The sequence below is a fragment of the Empidonax traillii genome, unplaced genomic scaffold (genome assembly GCF_003031625.1).
Source record: "Empidonax traillii isolate 1590-97213 ecotype Southwest subspecies unplaced genomic scaffold, ASM303162v1 scaffold369:size587591, whole genome shotgun sequence".
Lineage (NCBI taxonomy): Eukaryota > Metazoa > Chordata > Aves > Passeriformes > Tyrannidae > Empidonax > Empidonax traillii.
In genome coordinates this window covers 240,638-253,228 of record NW_020955562.1, presented here as the reverse complement: position 1 = coordinate 253,228, position 12,591 = coordinate 240,638, and the positions used below count along the sequence as shown (strand labels likewise).

At 52.6% G+C, this 12,591-nt stretch overlaps 1 protein-coding gene across 4 annotated transcripts in view; it reads right to left on the bottom strand.

The window, feature by feature from the left end:
- The window catches only part of LOC114061891 (protein CEPU-1), a 339,159-nt gene that overhangs the window by 122,600 nt on the left and 203,968 nt on the right, over nt 1-12,591 (bottom strand). For all 4 annotated transcript variants that reach the window (XM_027892801.1, XM_027892803.1, XM_027892804.1 and 1 more), the window contains exon 2: nt 12,446-12,530. In XM_027892801.1, coding sequence (XP_027748602.1) covers nt 12,446-12,530 — 85 coding nt within the window. The remainder of the gene's footprint in view (nt 1-12,445; nt 12,531-12,591) is intronic.

Here is a 12,591-nt window from a genome sequence, read left to right as displayed (position 1 = left end):
TTTGTTACAACACTCAACCCCTCCAAATTCCCACCCCTGTATTCATTTTGATACTGCTCTCCTGCTGTCCTGCTGAACCCAACCCCAAACGCACCATCCAAACTCTGTTTTTTGGGGGGGGAAAAAAAACCCATGAGGAAAACAGGAAATTAAGCTGAGAAGTGCTGATGGTGCTGCCTGATGGGAGGATAAAGTGGCTGCACGCTGGAATAACCACCAAAGCTCAGCTCAGAGATGCTCAGCCCATGTCCTGCAGCTCTGCACCTGCTTGTGCTGACAAATAACTGCCCGGCGTGCAAAACTGTCTGGGATTATGGAAAAAAATTCCCGGGAACTTGCCCGGATTTGGTCGAGCGGTGCGAAAAACTCACGCTGGTGCAGCAATTTCCATCGGGGGAGGGGGGTGAGCTTGGGTAATATTCTCATTTTGCACTGGCACAAGCCCTGCTCTGACACAGCCATCCCTGCTGTGCTGCCTGTTCCCCTGGCAGGCTGTGGGAGCGGCGAAGCGATCCTGGCAAAAGTCTGACACCAGGAGAGTTTTGTGTGAATAGCATATCCCAGCAAATCTTGCAGGATAGAGAACATCTGAAAAGCAGGTTAAGGGATAAATACTGACAAGGCCTGACTGGGGAAGAGAGTGTTCCTTCAAACGCCCGCCTCAAGTGGAGGATTGCTGCGGTTTTCCCTCTAAATTCTGCTGAAAAAGGCGACTGAGCCACCTGGAAGAGCAGAAGAAGGATGTGATCCCCAAGCTGAAGGACTCAGGAGAACATGGCCAGGGTTTTAAACAGTGCCTTCAACCTGCCCCTGGGTGTGGGGGGCTTCCATGTGAAGGTGGGGGAGCTGGCAGGGCAGGCTTTGCATGAAGCATCCTTCAAGAATTCCTTGGCAGGGAGCATATGCAAGGAAGGGAGGGAATACAGCACTTTGCTTCTGATCATCCCTGTTTTGAAGGGTTTTCTTGGCCTTTGTCGCCGGCAAATTTGGCAAGGGGCTTCCCAGGCACTGAGCTGGCAGTTGTAGGGCAGAGGGAGGCTTTATCCAAGACACAGAAATCCAGGGAGATGGCTTTGAACTAAAGCTGATGGGGGAAAAAGACAAAAAGGAAATATCCCTGTGGGCACAGCAGCAGCTTTGGAGGCAGCAGGGAAAATTTGTGGAGAGAAGAATGAGCCCAGAGAAGAGTTTTTCCCAGTCTGCAGGATTGCAGTGTGGAAGGAGGAGACCTGAGGAGGATAAGCTCCTTTTTTTCCCCCCTCTGATTCCTTTTAAGAAAAGAAAGTTCTGACCCCCCTCCTCTCCTGTCCTCTCAGGGGAACAGAGAAGGAGGATGAGATGCTCACAGCCTGCAGCCTTGCTGGTGGGATGGGAAATTGCTCTGCTCCTGCTGGGATCTGCAGCCCCAGCCACTGTGGGGAGTGATGGATGAAAGGGAGGGAGAGGAGGAGGAAGCTGCGTCTCAGGGCTCTGCAGCAGCAAATGGCCTCAGCGATTAGAACTGAGTGGGCAGCTGTGGATCACTCTGGATTTTCTGCCTGTTTCATCACTAGCAGTGACTCAGGAATATTCTTCATCGCCCTCAAGCGAGGATATGATCATTTTCTGCCACTTGAGATGAAGCTAATTTTACAGCAGCTTAGAGAGAGAGAGATGTCATGTGCTGATTTCTCCAGTGCCTGCATCACACACCGCTGCAGCACGGTCAGGCTACTGGGGCTGACTGCTGGGAGTGAAACCACCCCAGATTGGGAGAGAAAAACCTGGGAAAGGGTGTTTGGAGCTGTAAGAGTCCCTGAAAGATGAGAGGAGAAAAGCAGCACAAGATCAAGAGTTCCCAGCAAGGAGAAAGTGAACAGCATCCCTTTTCCAGTCGGTTCATACAATCACTGACTGGTTTGGGTTGGAAGGGACCTTAAAGTTCATCTCATTCCACCCCCCTGCCATGAGCAGGGACAATTTCCAACAGACCAGGTTGCTCCAAACCCTGTCCAACCTGACCTTGGACAACTCCATGGATGGGGCAGCCACAGTTTCTCTGGGCAACCTGTGCCAGTCCAGTTCATTAGGAGGAGAAGCATCCACACTGTGTGAAGGTGTGGAATATGTTCCCAAGAGGACAAATGTGCTGAGCAAGACTGATGGGGCAGAGGACACGTCTAAAGGGCAGATATTACCACTCAAATCCCTCCAGTTCCAGAGACACTAAATTTACTGAAACCAAAGCCTGATGAGCAGGGAGCCCATTCTTCATAGAATCCCAGAATGGTTTGGGTTGGAAGTGACCTCAGAGCTCATCTCGTTCCACCCCCTGCCACGGGCAGGGACACCTTCCACTAGCCCAGGTTGCTCAAAATGAAAAGCACTGGCTGTGCCGGTGCCAAATTGCTCCCTTGGCACATCAAACCCTGGGCCTGGCTGAGCTCCCCACCTCATCCTACCCACGCTTCCCACGGAGCTGGGATGAGATGGCAGCGGCACCGGTGCCACCACCGGCACTGCAGCTGGACCGCCCGGGCTCCTGGCTGGGAACCCACCAGCCCTGCGGCCACGCTCTGATGGGTTTCCTCGCTCGCTGCCCAGGCCACTGATTTATTCCTGAGCTGCAAAAGCTGCCTTCGCACCAGGCCCTGGCACGGCCCGGTCGGGCTCCCTGCGCGAAGCCGCGGCCACCGCCCGGCATGCGATTCCTTGACAGCCCTGGCTTGGGGAGCTGACTGGCAGTGGGAGCTGCATTTGCAGGGGAAACGGAGCGGTGCTGCCAGCTTTTAGTGACAAAGGGAGTGTTTATAACAGGCGCGGTGACAGCTGTCCGAGCGCCACATTTATTTACAAAACGTTAGTTAAATTACTGACAGTTGGCGCCGCGGAGGGAAGCTGAGAGGAAGAGTTGACATCTCCCCATCCCGCTCATCCGACAGCCCTGTGGTGCCTCCCAGCAGGGTTTCAGACTCCCTTCCCACCCAAGCCCCTCTGCTCAGGGTATCACCTGCGCCTTCTCTCCTTTCCTGGCCGCCCAACCTGCAAGGGAATCGTCCTGCAACTCCCATCCACCCCAGAGGGCCGATCCCCTCTCAGGGTGGGTGAAGCTCCTACAAGTGGTACGCTGCCACCAAGACTTCAGCCTCCTCTAGAAGGACCAAGAGGATGTTTATCACCCTGTGATCTCTTCAGCCCTCGCCTGAACAACTTCAGTAGTTGAGATTACTTTGGGCAGTGCCACTTGAATCAATAGAGGTCACCAAGATGGCCAAAAATGTCTCGCGTGCTGTTTTCAGACTCACAGAGGTGTCTGAGGTGAAGGCCTCATGTCTGCTAAACAATGTCAACAGTCTGCACACTGCTGGCTTGGGACCAGCAAGGAAATTGCAGCTGCCACCCTCTGGGAGACAAGGACAACCAGAGAAATTTAGGAGCCCAGCTGACACGCACCAGTGACGGCATCTCCCTCGACCAACCACCTCCATGACGAAGCAGTAACAACCCCAGATGGGATTTGGACCCTCTGACCACAGAATTGTTTAGGTTGGACAAGGCCATCGAGTCCAACCATTCCCCCAGCACTGCCAAGGTGTTCCCCAAGGGTGACATATACATGTCTTTTAGACCCCTCCAGGGATGGGGACTCCACCACTGCCCTGAGCAGCTGTGCCAGAGCTTGAAAACCCTTTTTGGTACAGAAATATTAATATCCAACCTAAACCTCCTCTGGCGCAACCTGAGGCCGTTTCCTCTTGTTCTATCACTTACTACTTGGGAGAAGAGACTGACCCCAATGTCCTACCCTGCCAAAGAACGAGAGAGAGGGAAGAGGGTTTAATTCCACGAGTACACAAGTCAAGACCAACAGACACCTTTGTCTCCTCGTGTTTGCAGAGGACTAAATCACATCACTTACACATACACACACACACACCCCCCATCAGGGTACCTCCAAACTGCTCCCTCCCAACGCTGCCACTTTTTGCCCTGACTGCCACACTGTGCAAGTTTGCTTAGCAAACAGGGTCACGGTGCCTTGGCCAGCTGGAAATTTGGCCTTGGAAAACATCATTCAGTTCAAGCTTTGTCTGGTTCAAAGCAGGACAGCTCCTCTGAGTAGTAGAAAGCAACGGGAGGGATGAGGTGTGATGGATAAACTGACCCCAAAACGTAAAGCAGTTCAGGGGTGAGCAGGGAGAGATTTATTTTCAGCTGAAGAGAAATTCTGTGTGTCCAGAAGTCCTTCCCTTTGAGACTGAATGAAATCAAAATCTCACTGTTTCCTAAAAGACACTTCTAAACCCAAAATCTTGCTTTAGCTTAGTCAGGAAACTTCCTGTAACATTTGACAAGATGCTTCATTGAACTCTGAGACAGACAAAAAGGAAAGAAATACTGTTTTTCCAAGCAAACCCAAACCTGCCCTTTTCCTAACAAGGGAATTCTAAGCCAAATCCTTTCCAGGTTAGGTACACAAGTAAGAAATTGATTGCTTAATAAAAATATCTAAAATGAAAAAAAAAAAAAAAAGTATTTTCTTATGTAACAAATTGTACAAGTCTGAAATTTTTGAATAGAAGTAGAAGCAGGTGCTCTCCCAGCTCCTCCTGAATTGCAGTGGAAGAAAAGGGACTTGGGAAATATTTCCCTGAATTTCCACCTAGCTCACCCTTCCTTTGAGCTCATCAAGAGTTTTCTGGACTTTAAGAGAGAAAAAGATATGCATTTATTTTTTTTTAAGGTTATTTTAAGGAATTAAGTCCTACAGATAGAACTGACTGAATTTGGAGGACTTAGGGATAAGAACACAAACATGCCTTGAAATATCAGCCCTGTGCCTATCTGTAGGTACAAAGCATCCTGAGATTTGGAAGTGGCTCTGAGCCTGGAGCTGCCCTGCTCTCCCTTCATAGCTTTGAGAATTTGCTTTTCTCAACAGCTTCCTCTCATGCTTCTTATTAGAGATGTGTAAAAACCACAAGGCTGAAAAACACGCTGGTTTTGCTGAACTGAGGATGTGAAGCTGGGAAAATAATGATCCCACCATGAAAAAAAAAAAAAAAAAAGAGGGAAAAGGGAAAAAAAAAAAGAAAAACACTCAAAAATCCCAAGTAATGAATGTTTGGATCATGGCCGGGGCTCTGCATGTGTCTGATAAAACAGACACAGGTGTCAGAGCCATTTATGGTTGCAGGCACAGAGCCGGTCAAAATCTCCCATCTCTGGGAAAAAAACCCTGTGATATTTCACCAGCTGCTCCTGTTGGAAGGTAGTTTTATCCCTTATTTACTTTGTCCTCATTGACATGCAGAGCTGGGCTCGCTCGTCTCCTGTTTGACCCTTGGTGTCCTTTCCCATCCAGCCCTCTCCCCAAAGGTGTCCCCACCTCCAGACCAGGCTCAGCTTCCCAGACCTTGCCTCCATCTCCCTGCCACTGGTTTTCCCAGGGGGAAACCCAGCTGCAAAGTCAAGTTTGCCTTCAGCTTTTCCATACCCACCCATCTGCCTCCTCACTTTGCATATAAACTAAGGACTGTTTCCCAGCGTGGCTGAGGTGGTGACAGCCAACACTGCTCCCCACCAGCTGAAGAATCCTTATTTTAACCAGGATTTTTAATATACTCGTGATTAAGACGCTGTTGGCGGTTCAGCAGACGCTGCAGCATCCAGGCAGCCAAGCCCAAGTCTCAGACTTGGCTCCTTCACAGCTTTGCACCTCCGAAAACTAAACCCAGGGAGAGCAGAAGGTATTTCCCGTTTGCTTTGCGAAGGTGCCGAATGCAACAACCAGCAAACCCCTCGGAGAAGGAGTTCCACATTGCTATTCCACACACAGCCCCTTCACAGTTTGTATATTGTAACAAGGCTGAAATGCTGCCTTCCAACCTGATCCACAGTCCATTACAGTTGGGATAAAGACTTGTGGTGACATTAATGAGGGCTGGATCAGCCCCTTTGCCGGTATAAATCTCCATCGCATCGGTGGGATTGCATTTTCCCCATTTGCCTGTTTGTTTGGCTCTGGATTCTCATTACAATTTCTATTAGTCCAGGCTCCCACTGATGTAGTCCTAGATTAGTTCTCCTTCCTGACTTTTTCCTCTTCCCTCCTGAAGGAAAATAAGGGCGTCTGAGCTCAGAGTGGCAGGTTTCAGCGGGTCTGGGGAGACGAGAAACAACTCTGGTTGATTAAGAGAAGGATTTTTCCAACAGCATAAATTGGAGTAACTCCAGCTAAGCCAACAGAAGTGACAAGGACTTGGGCAAGTTGATGACCCACATGCCCAACCCCCCTCTGGTTAACACCCCCATGGAGCTGCCAGTTCATGGCATGCAGTGCCAGCAGCGCTGTGCTCGTGCCCCAAGGGGCAGGGACAGCACATCAGGATGGCCAAGGGCTAGAGAGGAGCTCAGGTGCCATCCCTTGGCCTGGCACCCATAAGTGCTTAGATTAGCTCATGGTTATGGTCAGGCAGCTTCTCAGCAGAGTTTGGGGCTGTGAGCAGCCCCACAGTGGCATGGCTTTCGCTGCTCCCAATATCCCTGATTTACCCCTGGCATGACAATTCCCTGGCACATCCAACTGAAAAATGCTCCCAGCATTCTCTTCAAACCCCAAGCAAGGGCAGGACGCGGGTGGACACCTCCAGTGCCCTCCAGGAGGACACTCTGAGCATTTTCCTTCCAGAGGGATGCATCCTGCCACAAAAAGACTGCAACGCAAGCAGATGACTCACAGAGCCAGAGAAAGGAAGTGTTGCAATTGCCATACACGAATCAAGACATTTATAGGACCTGGGAGGGCACCACACGTCACACGAGGAGCCGACAGCAGGGCTAAGAACTGAACATCTATTTCCTAACCCTGCCTCGACAATTAGAAACACCATCCCAGCAAACCACCACTGGTCAGCTGTCACCTGTGAGGCTGCTGACCTCCCCTCCTCCTCACCCCTCCCCATCCCAGAGGAGCAGGGTACAAGTCTGTTTGACTTAAATCTTCCCAGAGCTGATAGACCAGAGATGCTCAACCCAGGATGGAGATGACAGCTCCAGAAAAGCATGTTTGTCCCCTAGGAGACCCCAGCCCAGACAGCTCCAGTGAACCAGAGGCAGCAGCTCTACCATGAGAGCTATAAAGGGAAACCCTCCTCTGGCACAGCAATCAGGAGCTTGTCTCATCTCAGATGGAAATTGCACTCAGGAAGAAAAAAAAAGAATAATCCATGCATACGACAATTTTTTCCCCCCACCACCACTTTAAGCTGATTCCATCTCCGAGATGGGAGAGAGGTGGCAGAGATTTGCTGACATGCCACTTTAGTAATAAACTCCTCTTTCAGAAACATGCCATCGCCAGCAAAGCAATCGGCTCGTCAGCCTCAAACCACCGTGAGCATCACACGGGGGGCTCCTGCAACCCCTCCAAGGGAGCATCCCCAGGAATGTGGGAGGAAAGCCCTGACCAGAAAGGAGGACCCAGGAGCAATGGGAAGAGGAGAGAGGCAAGGGTGAAGTGGCACCGTGCACCGTAAGGGCACAGATGCAGGAGAAATTGCTCTGCCCCTTCTTCACCTTAACACAGGAGGGGTCACCACAGCCCCGAATTTACTCCCTCACCCTCAGGACAAAAAGGAGAGGTTTGGGGGAGAAGGGCAAGTGTGCTGGATACTGAAGGAGTTAGGGGAACAAACTTTGGTTGTTCAAAGTCATGAATCAGCAACTTAGCTCCATCCTCACAGGACTCCTGGGGGCTGCTCCCAGCCCAGCCTGAGAGCTCCAAATCCCTTCACTGCTCAGGAACCAAGAAAAGCAAAAAAAAGCCGCTGCAGCCTGCAGGTCTGAGCTATATCCCCCCAGTGTGGGCTTGGGAAGTAGGCAGGGAACTGGGAAGTGAGCAGTGAAGCAACCAGGAGCTTCAGGGTCTGAAATAAACAATTGTAGCAGGATAAAAACCACCAGGTACTGGGCTTGGAGACCCTTGGAGTGGGATGACTTTTTCCTGGCAGCAGCCTGTCACAGGTCTGAGCCCTGGGGAGGGGTATGAGCACTGACCCAGTAATAAGGAAATTGGTGGTTGTGCAAGGATAGGGGAGTTGGCCAGGGAGGGCAGGAGATGGGAATGCAAAACTTGGAGCGTTCTCTGGGGTGCTGGTGGGTGGGACAGGGTGGACAAGCAACACTCCCTTGTGGGGTTATTGCAGCTCAAAGTGGGAGTGGGAGCCTGGAGCAAAACGGACACAGAGCTGTGCAGCCACCAAAGAGGTTTAGCAATCAGGGCTGGACCCTCTCATGAACAACCCCTGCCCTGTCTGGCTTTTCTCACTCATTCCAGGAGCCCAGCCCTGCACTGGGCAGTGCCCTGTGAGCCCCCCATGACTCAGGGATGGCAAGCACGGCTTTCCCGGGGACAGAGAGCCCAGAGTGGGTTTCCCTGAACTCCCAGCAGGATTTCTGCTCTCATCGACTGCAAACCACAAAAGCAGCTGCCCAAAACCTCAGCAGAGAACCACCCTCACTCAAGGCCTGGCAGGAACAGCACTGCATCAGCGTGGGGGGAGACACTGGGGCTCTCCCAGGACCTGGGTGCTGGAACACACCACACTTATCCACTGGAGACTGTCCATACTTTTCATATTACACAATAAAAACACAAAAAAAGGAGAACTGCTGTGAATAAAGGAGGGAAAGAGGGAGCAGCAAAGAATCACAGAAAACAGACCCATCTCTGAAAAATACTCTTTTCTGCTTAGCAAACAAGCACTTTCTGTTTGCACCCATCAAACAAACATGCTTGATTTTGTTTTGTTTCGCAGCCAAGTTATCACATCTCGAAAATTATTTCAAGCACACAACAGGGGCCAAATAAATTTGCAAAGCAGGCTTAGGTAAACCGTGGCAGAGCTCAGTGGTGAAGCACACAGCCCTTTTCAAAGCCTGAGTGGAAACCATGGGAAACATCAGGGTTAAAAAAAGCTTTGAGTCACGTTGAACTCCGATTTGACTTTTAGTGTTGGAATCAAAGGGGGGAACAAACGAAGGCATCGCATCAACCCTGCCAAGAAAGCCAGAGGAGATGTACAGAGGAGCCTGTGAAAGTGGCCCCCACCCTACAGCCAGATCTGTTCCTATTCTGCCTGGGGCATCTGTGAATTTGGGGGGCACCAGTGAATTCGGGAGGGCACCACTCAGGCGCCTGTGCTGCTGAAGGGAACGTCAGAGCCTCGCCATGGAAAGCGCTGACTGATGCCAATTAAAGTGAAATCATAATCAAGCCATTTGTTTTGGTGCCGAGAGAGCTGCTCCAAAGGTCTCAGCAGTGCCTGGACTCGGTTCAAGCACTGGGATGGGTCTTCTCCAGCATGAACCGCTTGCTATTGGTGAGCAGATGCTGCCTGGCCATGGTGGGAAGGGATGAAGATCAGCCTCATCCTCACACTGTGGCCTTGTGAGATCCAGCAGGACAGCCAGCTCCCACCTTCACTTGCACACAAGCCCTCGGTGCAACCCCAAGATCAGGGACCAACACACCCCTCAGTAAAAACATCAACCTGTTTGTCCCAACACCCTCAACCCTTTTCCTTATTCCCGCAGGTTCTGCTGCGTCCAGGAGCAAATCCTGCCCCTCTTATCCCAAATAGTAGCTTTAAGCTACTAAGCGTGGATTTAAATTTAATCCAGTGATCTAAAGTGCTGGTACCAAAGACATGCCTGTACCCTGCAGCAGACACATCATGAGACAGACAGAAACATCTCCGGTGACTCTGGTCCTAAACTGATTCCCTACAGCAGATTGCACGGAGCAAGGCCTGTGCCCTTTACCATGGAGAAGTCTCCTTGCAGCCTTCAATCCAGCTTCTTTTCCAGCACTGAATTCACTCTGCTGGGAGGGACAGAGCTGAAAAGAGCCTCTTGGCAGGGCACCACTGCTTGACAGCAGCTTGGGCTCCTCAGCACCTGCCACCCCGATAAAATAACCTACTTCCAACAGCCAAGCTCTCTCCCTTGGGAAAAAGGGGGGGAACAGGACTTTCCAAGTGCTTCAGAGAAGCAGCAACTTCTGCTGCCGAGTTTTCAGCTTGCTGTCCCTTTTGTCATCTGTGACAAAACAAGAAGGGACCTCTAGAAACATCTCTCTCCTTCCAAATTCTTGGCTGCAACTCCCCATCCTCCCACCTTGCATGGAAATGAGTGGGATTGGATTAGACCTGAATTATTTTTTTTTTTCCCCTTCCCTGACTGCCACCCATGCAGGGTTGGGCAGGAGGTGGCCAGGAGCATCGCTGGGGTCTGCTGAAGCCTTTGTAGCAGCTATTGCTATTCTGCACAAGTTAACTCCTCCACAACAGATCGATGGGTGCGCCGGGCTGGGAGGGGAGCAGGCAGGAAGATTCATTCCTCCTTGATTTCCGCTGCTTTTCACATGCTCGTCTTCTCCCGGCTCCTGCCACAGCACAGCACGACTGGGACCAAGCAGGGGATGCAGCAACGCCCCGCTGCCAGCCAGGCTAACTGCTCCCAACCTCAAACCAGCAGGAAAACACCCCAAAATTCCAAGGCAAACCACACTCCTGCACCTCTCTGTCACCAAGGCAGTGCCGAGCCGGTGGCAGCAGCAAGCCATTAATTTCCAAGAGCAATGCCTGCTCTAGGGCAGAACAGCAGGAACATCATCTGCACAGTGGGAATGGCATCAGCACAGTCTGCGCATCCCAAGCCTGTCTGCTGGGGTTTGTATGGATGAGGCGCCTGCCAGGGGACACAGACACCCCTCGCCACCAGACCAGCTTCCCAGCTCAACTGGGATGTGCCCATGGCAGCCCTGGAGTGATAACACATTGGTGCCCTCCCTCCTCAGAGACACCTCTCAGGGACAGGATTTGTTCCCTTTCCCACCAAACCTCCCAGTCAGAAGGCAAGAATCCCTCCTGCTGACTCACCCCAGCGTCCCTTTGTTCTCCACTGACACTGGGAGACCACCCCATGCCAGGGCAGAGCACCTTGGTCCATGGTGGAGATCGAGATCCTCAATTTGTGCCTGAAACCTGTGCAGGCCCCCGCCAGAGCCTCTTCCAAGAAGTTTGCAGAGTACCCACCCTGCTGCTGCCACCCCCAAATACGTATTTTGCTGCCCAGACCCCCAGTAACCCAAACCCCTCCCCTTTTGATACCCCCACGGCAGCATCTGTAAGATTTTCAGCACCTGGGAGAACGAAGTGATTCAGGAAAGAAAAGTAGCTACTAGTTTTTTTTAAACCAAGCTCAGCGAGGCAAATTCCTAAGCGAGACGCTCCATCCTTCACCCTCAGCCACCAGTTTTCCAGCCCCTTTGCCCAGTCGTGCCGTGACGCAAGACAAATCCAGAGGAATGGCCCCAAGGCAGCTCCCTCCCTCCCGGGAACACGCAAAGGCTGCGGGGGGTGGGGGGACACACGAGAGATTTGGCTGCAAACAACGGAGCTGTAGGAAAATTCCTGCTGAAATTCCTTCTGAGGCGTTTTTTTTTTTTTTTTTTCCCCTGCCCTGGTTTGGCCCTGCTCCACCGGCTGGCGTGAAGCAGGAGTGCGGTGCCACCGCACACACCCAGCTGGCCCCGCAGATGCCGGTGTCACCTATGCATCGCTCCGGGGGAGGGAAGTCCCTCCCGAGCACGCTGGAGTTGCGAGCGCCGCGTCCCAGCGCTGCAATTAAAACCTGCCTTTTGATTTTTAATGTCCCTATCAAACATCCTCTGGGATGACTGCGCCCATCTGCTGCGAGGACAGGGACGAGCGTCTGGGCATAAGATGTCCCAGAAGTTACGCTGATCAAAAATTACGGATTCCTTGGCATCCCCTGCGCCCCCCCCCCCGAGTTGCTGCTGCAGGCGACAGGACCCCGGTGCGATGCCCAGCCCCACATCTCCCCCCTCCCCAAGGGGAGAGTCAACCCCCTGCCTCTGGAGCAAGGCGGGTTTTAAGGAGCGGAACATCCACCTGCCAGGAGCCAGCCCCGTCCTGCGCTTCCCTGTCCCAGCAGGTCTGAACGTGAGGAAAAGAAACAAAACCACACCGCGGGGGGGTCAACAACTTCCCCCTTTCCCCAGGCTGGGGTGGTCTGACACGCAGGAAGGCACCCACAGTGCTGCACCCCCGGAGCAGAGCAGGATTTATCCACACCGAACACGGCCGAAGTGCCCGAACCACGGAATTGAGCCCCTGCCTCGCGCCGCTGTGGGGCAGGGGGCCAAAAGGGAACCACACTCCCCTGTTTTTCATCCCCCAGTAACTTTCTCGGAGACAACTGTAGGGGCTGAGCCCAAGCCCAGTCCGCTGCCACTCCAACCTCTCGGCTCGCTGCCGTCCTGTGTCGCCTACCGACACGACGCATCCCCCCGTGGGGAGACCGAGTCACGTCCCCGAAGTCACCACGCAACCGAGACCCCCCCCAAAGCCCCCCGAGTCCCCGGTCCAGCTGCTCCTACCTGAGCGTGGCGCTCTCCCCTTGCCGCACTGTCACGTTGTCCATGGCTTTGGGGAAGGTGGCATCTCCGCTGCGCACGGGCACTCCTGCGGGCACAAGGAAGAGCAGCCTGAGACAGAGGACGACCAGGCACCTCCAGGGCAGGGC